General features: G+C 41.1%; 1 protein-coding gene across 6 annotated transcripts in view; it reads right to left on the bottom strand.

Annotated features, from left to right (window-relative positions):
- Positions 1–601: 601 nt before the first annotated feature.
- The window catches only part of HECW1 (HECT, C2 and WW domain containing E3 ubiquitin protein ligase 1), a 262,500-nt gene continuing 241,281 nt past the window's right edge, over positions 602–21,820 (bottom strand). For all 6 annotated transcript variants that reach the window (XM_063325617.1, XM_063325615.1, XM_063325618.1 and 3 more), the window contains 5 exons: positions 21,039–21,168; positions 16,867–17,013; positions 15,366–15,480; positions 13,913–14,111; positions 602–5,761 (listed from right to left, as the gene is read on the bottom strand). In XM_063325617.1, coding sequence (XP_063181687.1) covers positions 5,650–5,761; positions 13,913–14,111; positions 15,366–15,480; positions 16,867–17,013; positions 21,039–21,168 — 703 coding nt within the window. In that variant the 3' untranslated portion in view covers positions 602–5,649. The remainder of the gene's footprint in view (positions 5,762–13,912; positions 14,112–15,365; positions 15,481–16,866; positions 17,014–21,038; positions 21,169–21,820) is intronic.

The following is a 21,820-nucleotide window of genomic DNA, read 5'->3' as shown; positions in this document are numbered from 1 at the left end:
AGCAAGGTCTGCTGACTGTGTATCTGAGGTGTGTTAATCTATCCTGGAATGTGCTAATGAAACATGCCTGAGATATTACAGTGACGAGCAGTAGAGAAATGGGTGTGACATACTGAGGATGCCAGAGCATCTTGCTATTTATTTGCTGTCAACACTTAATGCAGACCCAGCATACGCTATTAAGAAATCATCTTCGCACTTGCATTTCATACCTATAACGCAGTAATTACACCTAGAAGCGAGGTATGCGTAAGTAGTATATACATCTCTTTTGTCCTTCTGTCTGTCCAGACATTTTCTATGGTGAGGAATAAGCTCACATGCTTTCAGGGCAGGGCTGGTCTTAAGGTAGTCTAGGAGAACATGGGGCTTTGGTTATGCATACTTGTGCGGAGAACCTCGAGTTTTAGACACGTACCCTGAGAAACTGAACAAAAGCAGTGGAAGAGCCTGAATGCAATGGTCAGAAAGGGTAAGATCCTGGAAGAGCAATTCCTTAAATCAGTGGACTTCCATTAGTGCCGGTTTCCACCCACTCTAGTAAAATACATGCTCTACAAAATAAGTTATTTGCAATAGACAGTCCACACAATGCCATAACAAAGTGATTTTATTGACATTCCTCTATAGTGATATGGTTGAATAGAAAGCACAGCCTGAGTATCATGTGACATTTTTCTGTCAATATAAGCAAAATCAGTCCAATAATGAGGACCTTTCCTGCCATTGACTTTATGTAGTCTTTAACAAAAACCATAACAGACATTTCTGTTAGATAAATCGGAAGCTGCAGGGAATTTGGCAAATGGTACAATATTTACTATACCTAGTATCTACTATCTACAGGCATCTGTTTTGCTACTAGAACAAAGGAACTACATGACTCACTAGAGAGAAAGTAACAATCCAATCTTTTGGACCTTGTGATAACTGGAAAAACCTATCCAGATTTAGTATATTGCAGTCAGTTTTTTTCATTTAATAACGAACACTGAGGTACAGCAAGAATAATAATAAAAAAGCACCGCATTTGCTGTAGAAAGATCTGTTGGTCTGCATTTGACTGAAAGTGTTTAATCTTGACTGGGAAGCCCTATTAGTATTACTATGGAGACAGGGCAAATAGTTATTATTTCAACAGAAATTAAACAAATCTCCAGTCAAATTTGTCCTTCTGGAATTCCATAAACTGTCACAGGATTAATAGCAAAGGATGAGTTTAACTCATCCTCTGTGCCTGTGTATTTTAGCTTATTTCTTATTTGATTTTCATGTCCAAATTCAGTATCCTACGTTTTCAACTAGAGGTATGTCAGCTATTTGTTACAGTGAAACTAGAACAACAAAACACAAACCCAACAAACACCCCCCCCTCCCCACAGGCTGTCTCTCACACTAGACTACGAACTCAAACCTTAGCTACAGTTCATTGAAAAGTTCATGGGCACTTGAGCAAACTGGGTGAAAGAAGTCCTCTGTGTCAGACCTGTACAAAACTCATGATTTCTCCATTAGATGTTAGACGTAGTTTGGACCACTCCTTGCCTTGTGATAGCCGTGGATCTCCCTAGAACGTAAAGGTCAAGTTCTGAATATGCACAGCCACATGATTGAAACTGAACACTCATGTAACGTACTGCAGACTGAAGTGACACAGCATTTGTAAGGTTTAGACCTGATGCAATTAACAGTAAGGTATTGTTGTTTGTACTGGATCAAATCCTGCATAGCTTCCGTGGTTGAACAGTTGGTGAGACTACTTCAAGGTGGAAGACCTACTGATGATTTAAAATACCTGTTTTCATTCTCATATCTTCATCTTAATACTAGTATGGCAGCAGGATTTCATAAACATTTCCCTCTACCATTAATACCATCACGACAGTCACTTTGAGAAAGATATGGGCCCTCTGAAACCAAAAGTACAAATTACCAATATTCATTGCTCCTATCAAAACTGTAATTCGCAAAAGCTGTGACAGGCTATTCCATTTTTGACTTGCATTTCAAAATCTATTGACGTTGTTGTCATATCTTAATCTAGCCACCACCATGTTTAAAGGGAACTGAGGTAAAGGAGCTGAACAGATTATTTCATTGTAAATCTGCCCTATGGAATATCTTCTAGTCTTTCCTGTGGGAAAAAATGAAACTAGAAATTCTGTAATTAACAGTCAGTGTTTTACAAATGAAAATGCAGACCTGGGGAGAGCACAGATGACTATGTGAGTGAGTAACAGCATTTGAATCAAAAGGTGAACAAGGAAGGGTATATGCCTTGCATATGCATAACTGCAACAACAAAGTCAATTAATTGCATAATGGGCAGGTTAAATAACAGGGCAAGGGAGATGGGTTCCTCCCTCTCTCCTGTTAGCACCATTCACTGCCTCACTTACTCTAACATTACGGTGCCACTTAGATGCATGGCTTCCCCTTCACTCCAGACTGGGACCAGATTCAGCCCCTGGTATGATGCAATGAATGGAGAAATGCACTGTGAAGCGTCGATCCGGATATCCTAGGGATGATGTCAGTGTTTGAAAACCTACTGGGGTAGGGCATTTGGGAAGAGAGAGGGATAGGACTGGTACGGTAGAACTCAGGAAGAGCAGAGTACGGCATTTTCTTTCTCGTTATGAAAATAGTCAACTGTCTTCCTCTATTCCTGGCTTTAGATCCAAAAAAACTTGCAAGGCAATCTGCACGACCTTGTTACTTTGATGTCATCACAGTCACCTAAGAAAGCAACCTTTGAAAAATACTAGGCTGTGCGCTTGAAAGACAGCTTGGACCAAGGATTTTGATGGGAAATAGCTGGCTATGCTGTATGTTTCCCAGAGCAGGAACACACAAGGTGCTTCAGATGGCACCCACCAAACATGGAGATGCATAACACCTAATCTAACTTAGTGTGTGGCAAGTACCAGAACATATCGTGAAGAGGAATTTCAGGAGAAAGCCTTCCTTGTTTCAGTCAGTGGGGTTTGGTACTGTCTCTGAAATACAAACATCTTTTATTATGCTACAAAAAATAGTTTCACTTTTTCTTAATAAAATATAGTTTTTAAATACTTAAAAAAATTTAACTATACAGTATTGTAAAGATTGGAATTTTTTTTTTAACTTTTTTACTATATTAATGAGACAGCTCTTGATGCACTACTTTCCTTGGCCAAAGATGGACAAACCAGTTGGATCCTTTTCTTTCCTCACTTCTGTTGTTAGAAGGCATCCAACATTTAACATAGTGCAGGTAACTTTGTAACATCACCAGGAATAAAACATGAACTATACAGGAATCATTGGATTTTGGGGCACAGTGGTGAAGAGGCAGAAATTACATACATTGGAAGATTTTGTCGTTCAGTCTCTCCCGGTGTGACTTGCTCTGATGTAATTCATGTGCACATGACAGACACTCTCAGAAAAAAGTTAAGATTTCCTTCTCTACTGTGCAGTGGGGCTGGTCATGTTGAATAGATGCCTGAGAGATCGTTTGTGGAAATAATGAGCATCACTTTCGGTGTCTGGTACAATGAAGCTGGCCTGTAGCTGCAGCCTCTGTATGCAACTGTAATATGAATACTCAGTAAGAATAATAACATGTACTATAAAATAGATTCTCAGTAAAAGCCATACAGTAAATTACTATAAAAGTGGCTGTAATGTCACTGAAATCGAATGAATGGAGCAATATCCCAAATATTTTATACATCATTAACAAAAGCTACTGGTTTTGCTTAGAAATATGTTTTGGGGTCCATCAGCTTTCAAATACCTATTGACCTAAGAATCAAAGCAGGAAAAGGATCTAAAACTCTCAGAATGCAGTTTTTCAAGTGTGATGAGTTTCTGTATAGCCACTATAAAAATACATGGGGAAGCAGGGTCCAATTCTTTTCTCTGGAGAGAAAACTTACAGGAATTAGACGTGTCAGACAATGAACTGATCTCCTGATTTTTCAGTTTTATGAAGCATAGCTAACACAAAACTACCAGTAACAAGCCCCCAAGGAGGTGTGGTATTTCGTGTGAGCTGCTAGACACTATGATGTTAACTTCTCACTTACCTTCACTCACCCTTCACAAGTCTCTCAGTTCGTATTTTCATGCATCCTTTAACACATTTAGTGTCAGAAGTAAAGATACTTCGTATTTCCTTTTCCCAGTTAAGACAAACACTTTCAATTTGAGATTAGTCTTAGAAAACAAGAGCAGCAAAGATTAATAAATAGGAAATAATGGGAGCAGTGTGGTAGCTTGTAACAGCCTCAGCAAAATCCATGCAAAGACAAGCCTACTGCTGTTTTCCTTTCGTTCTCTGGCTCCAGAGTTGGAATGCAAAGTACACCAAACTGAAGAGGGTTATGCCTGCAGTAACAAGAGCTATATCTTTAGTTTAGTGGTACCTAATCTCACTGCAGGGCCTTTGGGTTTACTCCAAGAGGAATTACAACAAATTCTTCACTCAAAGGAGTTACAATCCCCTTCATCCCTCACAAGCACCCTCATTCACTGCAGCTTCTCATTTAATAGACCCTAGACTAAAACCTTCTGTCTACAACCACTCTTGAGGTTATGGAGATTTGCACTGAACAAGAAAAGAAAAATGACAGAACTGAAAACTGCCCCCAGCAACCATAGATTAGCCCAGCCTGACAGAAAATAAGTGGCTTCTGACACAGGGGATGGGATTGTCTAGACTTCTCATTTGGAAAGGAGCATTTGAAACGCCAGAAAACAAAGATCTGGTAAACAAAACCCAAGGGTATTCATAAGAGTAGAACATTCTTCTTATTTCCCCTTTTCCTTGTCATGTACAATACTAAGGTAAGGGAGCCTTGTCCTTTATGCTACATAAGACATCCTTCTTGAGTGCGCACAGCCTTGTGCTTCTTGTGTGGTAAACATTACAATGGAGATGCCCCTCCCAATATCTCTGAAGTGCAAGTTCTCTCCAGTACTGGCAAGTAACAATCATAACAATTACTGTTATGCTTTGCATTGCGTTACAGGTTGGTTTTTTAGTTTTTTGAAGGTCTTATCTGCACCGTGTATCTGGGCCAGTTCCAGCTGATGCAACTGATGTGGATCATGAGTTCGTATATAAAAATTTCAGTTTTGCTCATAGGTGTCTCTCAGGTGGCCAATACATAAAGGGAAAACAAGGATGGATGAAGATATATTTGACCAGCTCCTAGTACTGGATTCAATGGTTAAGAAGTAAGATGGGCTGTGAATTGATTTAGAAGATGGGGGCATATAAAAGCTTGGAATGCTTGATGAGGTTTTTTTATTTTTTAATCAACGTAGGTGGAAGTAAACATTTATTAACATTTGGTCAAGTGTAGTGTAACTTGCATTTGTATTTTCATTGTTATTAATGGAGGTATGTAGAGATATACAGAAACCTTGAGACAGTTGTTTTTCTATTGCATACAGACTAGCAGTCCATTGGGAACAGAGGATGAAAGCATGAAGGTTAGATCTTAGAGGGCGGCAGTTCTTCATGCACAGCTTTTGTCAATCTTGATTTTTGTTTGTTTTGTTTTCAAAAATAAAAACATGGGAAACCAAGATCAAATGATGGTGGACAGGAAAGGTGACATCATCAGCCAGAAAAACACCAGAAGTGCCTGAACCCCCTCATTCAAGTCCAAAGGTGCTAGTTTCTTCAACAGCTGTCAGCAGCTTTTCATACAGCATAGAATATGAGGGGTAAGGTGGAAGATCCAAACGGTTGAAACACGTGTGTGCCCTGCAAAAGGAAAATATGCTACGTGTTAAGTTTAATCTAAATAACTTGAGAAAATAAGAACTGAGAAAACAGGCTCCTACTGAAATTCAAGACATTCAAGTTCACCCAAGAGAGATAAAAAGAAATTCCAACTATTAAAGCAAAACTCTCAAATTCCACCAAAATCTGAGGTACTGAAATGGATATGCACCTACACATGAATATTTCAAATAGAAGACACAAGCTAAGTATCAACATAACATCATTCTCTGCTATCCCTGCATTAGATGTTGCAGGGATCTTGCAGGGATCTTCATGGAGAAGAATGCTGGAGGTCACTAAGGACCTGGTGTCTTGGCCCTGATAGAGGGAAAACTGCACTACTATAATTTTGGTTGCTTTGAGTTTTTCCCAAAAAAAAAAAAAAAAAAAAAAAGCAACTCAGCTTTACATCCAACATAAGCTACTAAGTTTTGCATCAGTGGACAAGCATAATGTGATGAACTATACTGACAGAATGGGCTCAGCATATGTTTATAGTGAGGCAGGGCTGACTGGTAAAAGACCATTCAGGGATCTGCTAACTGAAGAAGGAAGGTTGCTGAAAGTGTTCCTATAAGTCAGCTGTTGGCCATCTGCTCCAAGTCTGGCCTTTAAATGTTATTTATTTGTAGTAGCCAAGGCACAAGCAAAATATTTTGTGCAGAGCAAGCTGCCAACTTGATGACCCTCTCCTTCCCCCAGTTCTATCATTATATTTACCCCCAGTTGGCAGCACCTTCAAAAGAAGCCGTGGAATGGGTTCCATGCATGCCTCTACCTCATTGCAGCTTTTCTGGTAGCGGCAATTAGACCCAGATGCAGACTGCACTACACTGTGTGAGGTGCTATACAAATGTGAAGCAAAGAAACAGTCCCTGCCCCAACAGTTCATCCACTTCAACTAACTGAAAAAATGTAGAGCTCACAGAAGCTCATTCAACAAACGGGTGGGGGGGAGCGGCACATTTTCATTAAAATTGTTTCATTTTTTTCAGTCAGCTTGGATTTTTACATGATGCTAGAAATACTTCTGTTTCTTCTTCCTCCCTCTGATAAATGGGAATTGACAAAAGCCTACAGAAGGCAATGTAGCCTCAATGGCTAACAATGTCTATGCTTCTGGCCCCTAGTATTTTTAGAAGCCATGAAGTTGTTTTACTTTTAGCTTTTCTATCTCATACTTTAATTCAATTTTATTTCTTCAAAGCTGAAGCAGAAGAGAGAGCTATCTTGGAGAAACTATTTGAAACCGTGCTAGTCATATCTCTTAGGCCACCCACAAAGTAAGAAAAACATGATACTGGTAGATGGGCTGGCCTGAGACTTGCAGATTCAGAAGGAGAGTTTTATCAAGCACCAATGGTGAATCATTAAAAGCAATCAGGCAGCTGAAATAGCCAGAGGCACGTAATCTTCACTGCATCATAGAATTTCAATTAGGAGAGCTTTTATCATCCCTTTTCCCCTTCTGAATGAAGATTTGTTAGCTGGTCACTCTCAGGGGAGAGTGTACAATAAACACAGAATCTGCGGAAATGAGCTAGGAACACATGCAAGTTAGTGAAAGAGGAACATTAATAATGCCATTATTTAATATATCTCTTGACATTAAACATGGCAGCTCGTGTATTATCCATGAGTAGCCACACACTGTTTATTGTTATCTCTGCAATCTTTGGCAGCATAAGTTGTTTCTACAATCCATTGCCAATACGTATCAACCACTGGGAGTTAATTAACTGAAGGATTCTTGTAGTCCATTCAGAACCTGTTTATCATAGGCAAGACAGCACCATTCAGAGACAGCCGGTCTTGAGGAGCTTGGCTGCCCGGCTCTAGAACTGGAAGCAGAATAGTCATGGTGGCTCAGGTGTGGATTCTGCTAATATAACTTTGCTGAACCTAAAGTAATATCTCTGTATGATACTTAAGCGTGACATAGTTAACTGTACGAGACCCTAGCATCTCAGACATTGCTGTCACGCATCCTGTTCTGTGGTGCAGACATATCCACAGCCACTGACGCTGGTGTTTACTTTCTTGCAGACATTCATCTTAACTGATCATTATCCATCTCATTTCATACTGGTTATGAAACAACCTTGCAGTGCTGTTGACTTTTAGTCATTCCTTGACCTAGTCAAACTCAGAAAAAAGATAATTCCTTTTCCTGTTATGAGGTTTACAGAAGTGGTCTCTTCTATAGAAGAATTTATTGTGGGGAGAAATTATTACAAAGGAAGGAAGAAAAAGTTAACATGTCTAGAAACAATGAAGCATTTTGCGAAGCAACACTCTTGTGTTCTCCAGTTCAAGAATTTTTTTCTATAGAAAAAAATCCTTTCACTCCAAAAAATGTAATCAAATAAAAAATGAGAACTAATTTTCAGGAGTACTTTGTAGGTTAGGTTTACACTTCTACCTACTTAAGGCACAAAACACACTATATCACTAAGGGCAAAACCCAAGTTCAAATTCTGGTTTGTAAAACTGATGTGGATCTACTGCAACTCCGATGATGCCAGCGAAGCTCACTCAATCTCTTACAACAATGTCATTTTGTGCAAAATTGTCTGTTATACATTCAGCAATGGGTCTAATTGGCTCTTTGCTGCAAAGGTCAGAGATAGTGTCTACTTGTGTAACTGAACAACATATTCTGCCTCACTTGAAATAAGAAAGAGGGTTGACTGGGTCACATTCTCATTCAGTGTTCCCTGTCTCCTCAGTATTGCTGTGAATAGTCCCTTTCCCTCTTGCAACTGAAAGCTGAAACCTTTATTTTCCAAACTGGACTACAGACAAATTGCTCAGGGTCTAGTCTGTTATGTCATATGCTGTGTGATACTGCAGTACACAGGGCAATTAAGAGGCAAGGATATTTTCCATAATATCCACTGTTGCCTAGCTCTGTGCCTTGTCCTCCAAAGTGGTAAGTTCCTCCTGAATGGTGTTGACCTCCTACTGCTGATCCCAGTGAGAGTGACTACACTAAGCATAATCCAGGAGACACTTGCTGCACATACTGGGGTGAAAGCATTACATCAGCAGTGCAAGAAACAGTTACGGCAATGAGAAAAGTCTTTCTTCCCTTGATTAAGCCTCCTACCATATAAGCCTGCCGACATTTGAGAGGGTGTTTGGGGAGTGAGAGGTCTGGAATAAGAATTAGAGCTTTTATGGAAAGGTTTCTGGCTTCTCTAGAAGAAAATGCAAGATAAACTCATCTAAACCAACTCTGACCCTCATGTGCCCTCATCCTCCAGTAAGTAAAGCAGTAAATGGACCACTTAAAATTTCATTCTTCCTGGCAGTCTGTCTTTATTGCTCAAAGTAGTTTTGGTGGGTCTGAACCTTTAATCTTGCTCACTGTTCACGGTGCTGTGCTATTTCTTTTCTTTTATGAATTCTCTCAAAAATTACAATCTTTTGAGATTTTTGCATTCTTCTTTTCTTTGCCACTTCCTTTAATCTCCATAACAATGAGATTCCAAAGGCAGTAACTGCGCACAGAGTCCCCTCCTATCTTCTTTATAGCTTGAACCTGTCAACTAAAATAAGATTTGCATTCTAACATAAACATGCCTATCAGGCAGAAACTGGGCATTTCTCCTTTTCACCTTGTTTTCTTTAGGTGAACCCACAAACCACTCTCTGATCAACCTCAAGACCCACAGGTATCAACTTTTGTTCCTTTTGCCTGTAGAAGGAACACTTATATGCTGTCTGGGAACCACTGCTTAATACAGGACTGTAGATTTGTAGATGGTATTTCTGTTGTATGTAGAAAAGAGGAAAGAGAGGAGGGACGGGAGATAAGGAACGGTAAAAGACAGCAAAGCACACACACTCAGTCCACTGGGAAAGAGGGAAACGATGAGAACAAAGTTCTTTGTAGTCATACACAATCTTTTTTTTAATTACTATATGGGATTCTGGGGTGATTAAATACTCGATCATCTAATAGAGAGGGACAGAATTCTCTTACAAAAGATCAGATATTTACTAGCACTGGTAATCTTTATCATACATAAACCGCAGACAGTATGGTGGTAATCACTAATACTACTTTGCTGAATGAAAATCTCTTGATGAAAGGGTAGTTGCAGCTCAGCACTGATGGGGAAAGGGACCTAATTGCATCAAATGTGATTATTTGAATCACTGGAATACATGCTGAGTTCCTTACTTAATTGATACTCAAACAGAAATAACCTTGGAGCAGACAGGAGTTTTGGCCAGGTGAGAAGATCAACCAGAGGATGGGGCAGTGGCATTTGTAGGCACTAAACACTTTTGCAGGCTGAGGTTTTAAGAAGAGGGAACTGTCATCTCCTGTAGCTATAGTAGAAAACACTGCTAGTTCTTTGCACAGGTTTGTTTTGGAACAGGAGTTCTGCTCCCACAATGAAGCTATGTTATTCCAGCTAGAAAGCCAGTGTCCGTTCATTAATGTTTGGTGGGGAACAAAGAGTAAGTTCTTGCGAAAATACCACTAAAATTGGTTCTGTGTTGAATATCTGCATGACCTAGGAAAGGTGAAGAGAGGCTTCCTGCTTCGGAAGAGGCTATAGCTGGAAGAATTCTCCATCCATCCCTACTTAGGCAACCAGTTGCAAGAAGTAAAATGTGTAACTCCTTTATTTTGGGAGAAAACTTTGCATATTAGATAGGGAGAGTAAAACTCAACCTTAATGAGCAAGTGGCTGAACCTGTTACCTATTCGGTGTTATTTCATTCAACAAGTTACATCAGTTTGGAAGAAACCGTGCTGCAGATTTACACTGACAGATCTGTGAATCTGGCAGTCTCTTTGGAATCTGCTTTAGGGTCATCATCCAGAGATCTGGGATTAGAGCAGCATCTCTGAGCCATACAGTACTTTGACTTTCTAACGTGTGTGGACTCAAAGTAAATATAGATAGGAATAATGTGTCTGGTATGCACGCACACCCCAGGAATAAACCACTGGTGTAATCTAACTCTTGTTTGTCTTACATGAACATGGTACCCCACTATCAATCACCCTGTTCATGTAGGGCAACTGGTACTGATGAACAAGTGCACCAATTTAGAATGAAGTTACCAGATTCTCAACCATCCTGAAAAAGCCTTGCTCATCCTCAGTGCTTTCAAGAAGCACTCTAGGTGTTATGTATTAGTGCTTATTCTTTGAAAAGTGTTGCATTTTAGAAATTTACGACATGCCTCTTCTCTGGGAGTGCCACATTGCTGTCGCAAGCGCAAAAGCATGGCTGGTTTCGGTATTATCACATCTTTGCTCACTATAAGCAAATGGCAGTTGCATGCTCCATTGCTAAAGTGCAAGGACAAGCTGTAAGGGAGAGTTGTGTAATTACCTGACCCATCTGGAGCAGGAGTGAGAAAATAGAGTCCCAGACTCTCCCGATAAAGCTAAAAGTTGTCTCGATACTTTGTAAAGGAGCTGAAAACCCAAAGGCCAGACTGATGTATCCCCAGTGACCCACCATCTACCTGGATGTCAGGAAAGCCAAATACATCAGCTTCATGCAAGCTTCCATATCACCTCTCAAAGCATTGCGTTTATTGGGTCAGGGCCTAAGAACTAAGGCCAGTAATTAAGAGGTGCAATCCACACCTAAGCACATGAACGACTAAATCTGATGATTGCTGAGCCATAAGAAAGCTGGTTGTTTTTTTCCCCTAGCACTTTGAAATTGTGGAGCAAGGGTAGCTTTCACTGTGAAATTGTAGGAATTGTTAGAAGGACCAGGGAATTTGTTGTGGTTTATTTTAAACAGCTAAAGTTAGTTACACTCCTATTATATCACAGGGACCAAAAAGCCTACAGGATATGACATATGACTTTTTTTTAGCCTCTAAGTCTAAGTAAATATGTAAGCAAATCTAAATAAACATGAGCAATCCATAATCAGGCATTTTAAAAAAGTTTAAAATAACATTTATTTAGTTACTTAAGTAAGGATTTAGGGAGCCTCCAGGTTTAGCCTGTGTGTTTTATGTATTTCTTAACACTGTGTGTACTTGGCAGCACCCCATAATTTTATAAAAATGCAGGTAGTAATTCATGGTGATCAAGCTGTGTTTATTCCCTGTGAGCAAGTGTTGTTTCTCTTTCCCCTGGCTAAAATGAATGCAGAGCTCTAAGACTTCTAAAAGGTGCTAACAACTTTCACCTGGAAAAGAGGCCTCTTTCAGGGAGAGCAACAAGTTCGGTGATCAGCAGACAAACATAAAATCGTTAACGTGAATATCTTGGGGCTAACTGAATCTAGGTCATAAGTAATGCCTTGGTTCACAAAGAAAGTTAAGCAGAGCAGAAAGAGGCCAATTACCTTTTCAGAACTTGACGGGTCAGCCCAGGGCTTTTTCTGTGCACGCGCCAAGGTCCGCCCTCCCTTCTCGCCCCCTTCCATCCCAGAAGGAGTGCAAAGAGAGCTCTGCAGAAATGCCACACAAGTCTGCGAGTTCCATTTGCTGCCTGTTTACAGGCAGGAATGCCCTTGGTCATCTCTGAAACCCTTACATAGAACCAGACTATGTATATATGCTGCAAAAGGAGGATCAGGCCTATGCATAGCAAACTGTAGCTCTCAGGCTTCCTTTCCACATTGCTGGCTGAAGCTCAGAGGGCATGAGTCATCTCACTGACCTCACATGTTTTCATCTGTTTTTACATCTCAGTGCCTACATCTAGGTTTCATGTAGGCTCTAGTTCTCCATATAGTCTCCGTAGAGTCTTTACAGTCGATGGACATAAATCAGAACGTACCAGGTGCGATTCAACTCAGCTATTTCAAAAGCCTGTGTTCAAGTGAGACAAATTGTGCCTTAAAACCACTTACTTCCCTTTTCCTGACTTTAGAGGGAGTCAATGTAAGATGTCAGCTCAGAATGTCTGCTGATAAAGTGCCCTGGTCCAGCTTCTGCATCTCCCCACCTCATAAGCATGGACTTAAGCAGGCTTGTACTGAGAGGGTGATCGCATTTGGACTTGCCCTCTCCAGAGGACTCTGGCGGTCTGCTCAAGTCCATGTCTTATAGTATGCTTCTGGGTAAACAACATGGATGGCAAGTAACTAGAAAACTGGACCAGATCCATTGTTAAATGATTGTCTGAATGTATCTGCAAGGTCTGCGAGAAAAGATTTTTAATCTGTGCCATGAAAGTAGCCTCCTTTGGACTGCAGCTGAAAGCAAATTATAGGAGCACGAGGAAAGCATCCTTTGGAGGGCAAATGTTATGTAAAAGGGTCACGTAGCAAAAGTATCTCAGAGGTGCTGAGATGCAACCCTGTGAAAAATGCTCTGTAATCTCAATGGGGCAGAGCCTCAGGCAACTGTAAGGGCATTCAAGAAAAGGTGACTCACTTCAGTGAGGAAGGATGAGTGGTGGTCATGGATAAAGTGCTGGAGCAGAACTCAAAACTGAATGTATCACTGGCTGCGCCACGGCTGTCTTGGGTGGCCCTAGGCAAGTCAGACCACCCCTCTGTGCCCCAGTCCCTTTATTCTGAAAAGGAAGATGACCCCTCCCTTTGGGAAGCATGGTGAAGTCTGTTGACTCTATATGACATTATGGCTCATTTGCTGCTAGCTGTCTGACTGAACTAGATGTAACAAATTGGGTATTATCACCACATGGTCTGAAGTCCCTTTGCTAAGCTTCCTCGTGATGAAAAAGTGGAACCATCAGAGCAAATGAAGGGATTACACTAAGGTCTCTGGCCAAAACTCAGAGACAGATTCTGGCTTTTATGACTCTGTAAACACAACTATTTTTACTAGTATTTTGGAAGTAAAGGGAACAGAATCAGCTGACAGGCTCCTGCTGGTCTGGATCTGTTCCAGAATCAAAATAAGAGAACCAGGTTTGGACCACTGGAAATCTTTATCTTATCCATTTTCCTGGATTCAAAGTAGCTGAAATTGAGCCTGCAAATCAAAAAGGCAGCAAAAGAAAACAATTTTTTCCGAATGTAATTACAGAACAAACTGATAATTGTTTCTTTGCTGTTTTAAGATGTCCTTACTGTATTCATCTTTCACTGGCAGAGAGATGCAAAAAAAGTACCGGGCTCACCTTTCTCACAGCAATTCTGTTTTTATATCCTAGTTGGGACATACCTTGGGAGGGAGGTTATTTTCCCCCATTTCTCTATACAGAAGCGCCGTAGCCCATTGCTCCCTCGGAGAGCTGCAAAGCCCTCGTATGGCACGCTTGATGTTCCAGTGACAAATTGCAACAACCGGAGTCTCTGCTCATTGTTAAATCTCTCCACTGCTGCCCAGAACCACCGTATTACTATGTGGCCATCATGGTAACCTAAACCAAGAAGCAAGAGAGAGAAATTAAAATCACGTGCTCTAAGTGGGATGTGTAACATTGAAATACGTTCCCGCTAGCATGAGGCAGTAGATCTCCTACTGAAAAGATCCTGACCTAACAGTACATCTTGTTCTTGACGAGCAGCAGGTTCCAGCCCCGCTCTTGCCCTGGCTGTGGATACCATAATATTATTAACTCATTTGAAACCTTGAAACTCAAATATATATATTTGAGGCCTCTCACAAATCCCTTGGCAAGAACTGGGGTTACCTGCATGAGATATAAAAGACCAGTTGCGATATGCCACACAGTGAGAGTCCTAACGACTTAACAATTTCTGGTTCCCAAATAAATTCTCTTTTGGATTGCAGTAGTGCTCAACATATGGAGAGGAGTTTGCTGCTGCAAACCCTTCCCTGGCAAACTTCCCACCTGAGGGGCTCTGTGCCTTGGTTTGTGCTGGTGAAAGCCAGCATAAACCCAGGCTGAATCTGTTTCAATAGCTAAACAGAAAAAAGGAGGAGGAGAATAACTCGGGAGACCAGCTGTGCTTGTGGTAAGCTGCATATTTCAAGGTAACACAAAGGCCAGGCAGTGAGCAGCAAAGACTTAAACCTTGCATTTCAGGGGAGAACATGTGAACCTCAGGGACTTTCCTTTTGTAGTGCAGAACTGGTGGATTTCACATTTGTCCATCATCCAAATCAGCCTGGATAAATCATGCTCAGCGTTTAAAGCAAAACCAGGCCAAGCATTAGAGAAGGGAAAAACTACAACTTGACATAGTTTAGGCTGAGGGGATGGTTAAGCAAGATCTGTATTTTGTTGAAGTGTAATTGGGAACCGTGAAATTCAGCTCTTGAATTCAGCTCCGTGCTGAAGCCCAGAGGACTTGTGATACTACTTTCAATGAGGCCAGGAGTTCATTCACAGTCATCTGAGTAAGTAACTTTTAGACCTAATACTGCAAATCCTTTTCAGTCCTTAATAGTCAAAATTCCTGTTAAGTCGGTAGGAATTGAGTGGGTAAAATCTGGATAGAAGTAGCAGAAGCAATTTCAGTATTATTACATCTGTTGATCCAAACTTGAGATCTTACTTATTTTATTTTATGAGTGATTCTTCACAAAAACTTCCTGAACAAAATATGGCATTTCCCTCAGGAAAGACAGAAGGAAAAGATGGACCAAGTCTTTCATGTTTTAGACTGAAAACAGTCAAGATATTAGTAAGTATCACCAGGCAGCGTACCTCCACGATATTCTGTGTTGTTACGCCAGTCATTAAGATCTATTTCTGCAGTGCCAGCTATAACCAGCTCCAGTTCTCTGGCATCAAAAACAGAGACAAGCCTGGAGTCTACAACCTGGAATAAAAAAACACTTGTAAGCACAGTTTCAGACTGGAAATAAAGCAAAGGCAATGTCTCATAAACCTATGGCTCTGATGGCCAGCTCTTTATTCTGATGAAGTCTGCATGCTGACAGCTAACTTCCACTCCTCTGCTGATAAATCTGTGCTCTTCTTCAGGGAATCTGCTGATGTTTTGAGCTGCAAACAACGACACATGAGATTTGACCAGAATGAAACAATACAAGTGACAGGACATAATGTGTGCAGAACATTCTTCATTGTTACATTCACTCTGACAAGTGATTTTGATAATCAAAGACTGGATTTGTAATATGGACAATTCATTTTATATTTGTTTTGTATTGGAGTTTGATTACAACTATGTAGGAGTGCCCTCAGGTCTTCATTCACTGAAGATGCAGCTGAGATTCACTTTCATTATGTGAAACCAAAAGCTTTAACAGCCTACAGTATTCACAGGGAGAAAAAGTTAGCGAACATTATGCACGCTTTAGTAAACTGTATGGAGTCACTTAGCCAACCCCTTTCTACAGGAAAGGGCTGACCAAGTCTATTCAGGTACAAAGCCACCTTCACTGGGTTCCACCACCAATAAATGGCAGCGCATGACCGCTTAGAGCCATCAGTTACGAGTACTATTCTGCATGTCCGTTATCTGCTGTTCCATTTTCCAGGGTTGCCAATTCTTTCACTTCATTTCCCTCTGCGAGATAGCCCTCAACTTCTACTTATATTATACAGCTGCTAGGGCAAGATACATGTTTGAATACGATTAGTAAGGGGGGCAAGAATAGGTGACCATATGGGTTGGTCAGCAAAGCCACAGGTTTTCATTCAGTCTTTTGGCAGTCCTTGTAGCAGCTCTGCCAGAAGCAAGTTCTCAGATCCAGGTCTTCAGCAAAGATAAATTAGCAAAATCCAGGGACAACAATGGAGCAGCACCCATGAATACCAATAAGATAATAGCTGACTGCATCCTAGGACCAACTTTACTGGAGTAAGTCCCTTAAGACACAGTGTGTCACACCAGCTCCTCACTGAAGCGTACAGTTCTTCACAATCTTGTTTTGCACCACAGCAGGGTAAAAACCCCAAAATTTGCAAGCGCCTACTTCTCTTACTCTGTGAATGGAAAGCAGTATCTTTCTTGATTGTTGTGCTTTATCATATTCAGAATACACATTTCGTTCCTTTCTCCCTTAATGCTAAACATGCCATATCCAAGGTCCCTGTCTCTACAGATCCTGGCACTACAGTTCCTTGCTATCTGTGGCTGTTTAGCTATGTCACAGGGTACCGGTGAATCATAGTTTAACCATTGGGTCATCTCATTCAGATGAGGAAAGGAAGACTGTGGGAGCATCGTTTTGTTACTTACTTCGTAGAAGCCACGGACCAGGGCCTCTGTTTGCTGAACCACTCCTCGTTCCACTCGCCACTTAACCATTCTCTCGATGTACTCTTTTTTGTTCTTTTCTGTCACTGCTGTATTTGCCCCTCCAGATTTCAACTCTCTCTCTGTCACCTACAGAACAAAGATAAATAGTGGCATAGCAATGTATGGGTCACATTGTGTTTAAATTTAAGTTGTACTTTGAAAACTTAAGTGAAAAATACAACAGCCCAGACATATTTCTAATTCTGGACTCCTGGCCTCTCGTCCATTTGCAGTAGCAACAAAAAGGATAATGAGAAACACCCCTTCAGCCCTAGCCTTATCCCCAGCTGAAGCTGGGCTGACTTTTAGGTTACTCCAAACTGTATCAGCAAGGATTGATTGAGAGAGCACCATCCGTAAGCCATGTACAATGCGCCATTCTGGCCCATCTTTTCATCCTTCTCCTCTCCTTTCCCCACCTAGGAGCTGCAGAGAGGGCGGCAACCATACCAGCTTGCTGCTTGCTGTAGATTGTCCAAGCAACAGTATGGGAAACAACAGGATGGAGGGGCAATCACAGTATCGGAATAGACAGATTGTTTTGCCAACTGGAAGGGATATCTACCTGTCTCTTAGGCAACAAGTGTTAGCCGTCCCCAAGTGCTAATAAAAGTGTTTATTCAGAAATGCCAATAGCCAAAGAAAGCACCACAAAATGAATACTCCCAATACACTATCTAAACAAGACCTGTACAGCACCTTGCATAAATGACAAATATAATCACTGTGGGATTCAGAGTTTTGTATCAGCCATCCAAACCTGAAAAGTGTTTGTACGGCAAATAACCTTTTTATTTTTTTAACCAAGAGCCACAGCTTTTCATTGCATTTTAATGGTTAATTTAGTTGTCTTGGGTTACTAAGGCTTAAGATTGAGAAGGGATTTAAAGAATCAATCTAGACTCTACCCAGCAAGCACATATTCCTCACATGTGACAGAAAATAATATTTATCTTGCAATTATTCTCACATTCGGTCTAGTGGATTTAAAAGAAGAATGTTTTGCTCTCCTCTTCAGTTTTCTGCTGCTATAAACAATGATGTCTAGCACAGATAGTAAACGAGCTGCATGAATACATATTCATAATTTGTATTATTTACATATTATTTATATTATTATCTATTTATTAGCCCAACAAAGAGCACACAGCATATATAGTATTTAGGTCACTTTGCTTGTGACCTGTTGTAACATTATGAATTATGGAAACACTCAGTGAGTCATCTAATCTGTAGCTTTGCTGAGAAACAGCAAGAACAAGTAGGGCTGGACGTAATGAGTTAGGAATTCTTAGCTGGTTCAGGTTAAATTCCCAAATGTAGATTACTGCATCACCATTATATGAGCCAACACTGCATCATCCAGAGGGTAAGACTCTGGCCCAGCTGCCATGCTGTATTCTTCAAGACATTCTTAAATCCAGATGTTCTAAAGCTCCTGCAAGACTTCCCACAAACACGTAGACATGCTAGTGATTTCTTCAACTTCTCATTATCCATGTAATTTCCAATACAATTAGTTAACTAGAATTGGAGGCAGGCAATCAATAACAATATGTCCCTATTTTTAATTTCTTGTTCATAGAGGCGTTAACCATAGCTGTGAGCTAGAATTCAGAATGATTTCAGAGTAGCAAGGAGATATTTCATCCAATCTAATCCATTCCTTTTACCTGACTGGAGCAATTGCCAGGGCTTGGACACAGGCCACATATATATAGAGAGAGACAAAGCATGGACACAGGCCTGAAAGAACATTTTCTACTGGGTAAAAGCATGAGAAAGAACTTAGGGTCACAATCAACTGACACCTCTCTCAGTCTTATAAGTGAAATTCTCAAATTGGCGTTCAGCCCCCACCAATAAAAATGTGTGATGCTTGGTCTGACATGGTATCTTTGCTATTACAGCAGTGCTCTGGCTCCAGTATGCGAAGAAGGCTAGAGCTCCTCAGTAGTAAATTCTAATAGAAAAGGTATCAAGAAAGAGGATTTTGCCTGAAAGGTTTAAAACCTAAATACACGTCAGAGGTGAGACAAGAAAGAAAAAGTAGTAGTGACTGGTCCATAATAAAGTCATTGTGGAAGCAGGACAAAAGGGCTGTAACCCATTTACCGCACAGCTTCTCAAAGCGCCACTATTTCTTGTTTCCCTTAACCAACCCTTGAAATCCAGCTTCCCAAATATTAGCAGAGCTCCCACTGTGATCTCCACTTGCACATGTATCCAGCAAAGCAATGCTCAGATGGCATTTAAGTGGTCAGATACTCTTGGCATGCAAGAATTTCCAACTGGGATCCATCTGTGAGCATAAAACGTGATTGCAGTTTCTTCGTTATTTTTCTGTCAGCACTTAGCCAATTTCAGAAGGGGGAAAATCTCACTTTCACTTAGGACTCTTGAATTCTGACAGTCGCAATTCACAGCAAGAATCATTTCCCCCCCCCCCATCTAGCAAGATTAGTGTCTAGTACATATGAAATAAAGTACGAGACAATGTGTCAACTGGCATAAAAATCTGGCTCTTGGTGTGCCTTTGCTTTCATATCACAGTATCTACAACAGATTGTGATTTTTTTCTCTTCTTTATGGAGCCATCTCTTATCTTCCACAACAGACTCCTATGTAATTGTCTAGCTCTTTTCTTTGGGGAGAGCATAACAGGTAATTAGTGTGCCAAATGTTCCCTTCAGATGCATCAGGGCAATTCAGGCTGAGATTCTTATTCATCTTTGTAGTCTTCCAATGTAAATACAAACTTCTCTTATCTGTCTTCGTGAATATGTCTGTATGTTTCTGTCTGTCTTTGTGTATTAATCTTATATAGGCATACCTTCCAGGGAAACCACTGTACTGTCAGTTGAATGTCAATGCAACCTCTCAGCGCAAAGCCCGTGAAAAACCCCTGCAATTAAGTCTATGGAAAAACAGTGTTACCTTTCCTACAGAGGCTTCTTACTTCAGTTCTTCTGCCCCATCCTTTTAATTTCATCCACCCTTGACTCTGCTCATCTGTCATGACCTTGTACTATAAGCAGACTAAATTCAGTTTTGAAAATATCCCCTGAAGTCTTGCTTGCTTTCTGTTACTTTCAAGCTTATAGCCGAGCAGCCCTTTTACTCTCAGGGCCAGAATTCCTCCCCTCAGAAACTAGTCTACCTCTCCCCTAGCTCGCAGAGCTACCCTAGCTCTGTGCAAACTCCTCCTGTCAAGTTCATTTTCAAGGGCAGAGAGCCACTCTCTTCCCTTTCACCTGATCTCTCTGCTCCCGATGGCACTATGTGTCTCCTCCTTATACAAGTGAGCTTCCATCCCTTGAGCTTCTGCAGTGCTTGGTGAGCTTGGTTCTTCAGTGTCTCCTTGGAGATCCTTACTCTTGGTGTGAATATTGCTTTGGGTCCCTTCAAGGCTTTCCAGAGATAGTTATAATCTAGCACGGGCTACAACAGCAAAGAGCACCAGGGCTTCACTGCAAGCCAAAGAATCCCACAGGAAACACTTTTTCTGGTTGCCAGTCTGCACTTAAGCCAGGGTTGGACCCTATTTAAGGTTTTAGTTATCCAGATCAGCTAGGTTAAAGAGAATTGTCTGAATAAGGTAGAACTGAGTGGCAGAAAGCATAATAAATGGATGTACATACCAAGTTGTTAAGTAGGTGCAAGGTAAGTAAGGGACACAGAATCTAACAGGGAGATATCAGACAAAACAATGGTGAGAGTTACCAGGTCTTACACCACCTGCCAAATGTTTTTCTTCCCTCCTAACCCCCCGAATCCTTTCAGTCACATCAGCTTTAAGTTACATTGCTTGCATTCACCGAATGCCACATCTGTGTGAACTACACCCCGGAGAGAGAAGAGCTGCACTCCAGAGAATTCCTCATGCTCATCAGCGTGTGGCTCAATAAGCCTGTAGGGGGGCTGGTATTTTATATTATACACCCTAAGAATAAACATCTGCATTGAAACAGGTGGCTTGAAAGAAACAGAAGGCAGGAGAAGAAAGTGTTATTGAAAGGCTAAAGGATCTGTTCTGACAGAAAGATGTTCATCATGCTCAACTTTGTCAGCTTCAAATTTGCTTTTCAGATGTTTTGCATAGCTGTGCTCACCTGTCCAAACACCTCCTCGTTCACTGTGAAGGTAAGATCCAGGATATCTGTGATGTTATTATCCTTCATCCACTGCAAGCTCTGATGGAACTCTTCATCCAGGTACTCTAAGTCGCTTAAATCACATGGCCTGATTATGAGGCAAGAAAAAAATTCAGCTGAATATACGACCCCACGATAATCGGCAGGCTGACTTTACTACTAAGAACGTGAACAAATTTATACTGAAGATCCAACATAAAGCTGCAGTTTGTTTGGTTTTGTTAACATCAAGGCCTATTACACAGACCCTCTTAAAGCTGTTCTGCAACCGTCTGCTTTGCATGGCTGGGCTCAAGGCCAAATCTGTTGGCTGCCTGCACTGTTTGCTGTCGGAACGCACCCCTGGGGCTTGATTTTCTGTGAATCTTCAGGATGCCCTGCACTTGAGAGCACAGGCTTACCTTCAGTCCAGATGGGGCCCGCCACGTTGTGCCTGGCTGCTTCCATGTATCTATCATCCTGGACGTGAGCACACAAGACTGACATAAGGCAGACCAGGCAGCCTAAATTTCTGCTAATAAGGAGTCGACCTTGGTTGCTGAAAGGGCAGGTGGATGTTACGAGCAGCTGGTTTCAGATCCCCTAAAGGGGCAATAAGGATGCAGGGAGGACTCAAGGTTTCAGGCTGTTTCCAGACTAGCTCAGATACGATATAGATATGAGCGTTGGGACCCCAGGAACACTCATTGTTAAAAAAATAAAATTAAATACAAAGAACTTGAAGGACTGTTAAGACAAAC

The sequence above is a fragment of the Chroicocephalus ridibundus genome, chromosome 2, assembly GCF_963924245.1.
Source record: "Chroicocephalus ridibundus chromosome 2, bChrRid1.1, whole genome shotgun sequence".
Taxonomy (NCBI): domain Eukaryota; kingdom Metazoa; phylum Chordata; class Aves; order Charadriiformes; family Laridae; genus Chroicocephalus; species Chroicocephalus ridibundus.
Note: the sequence above shows the minus strand (reverse complement) of the source record. Positions and strands in the feature narration are given on the sequence as shown.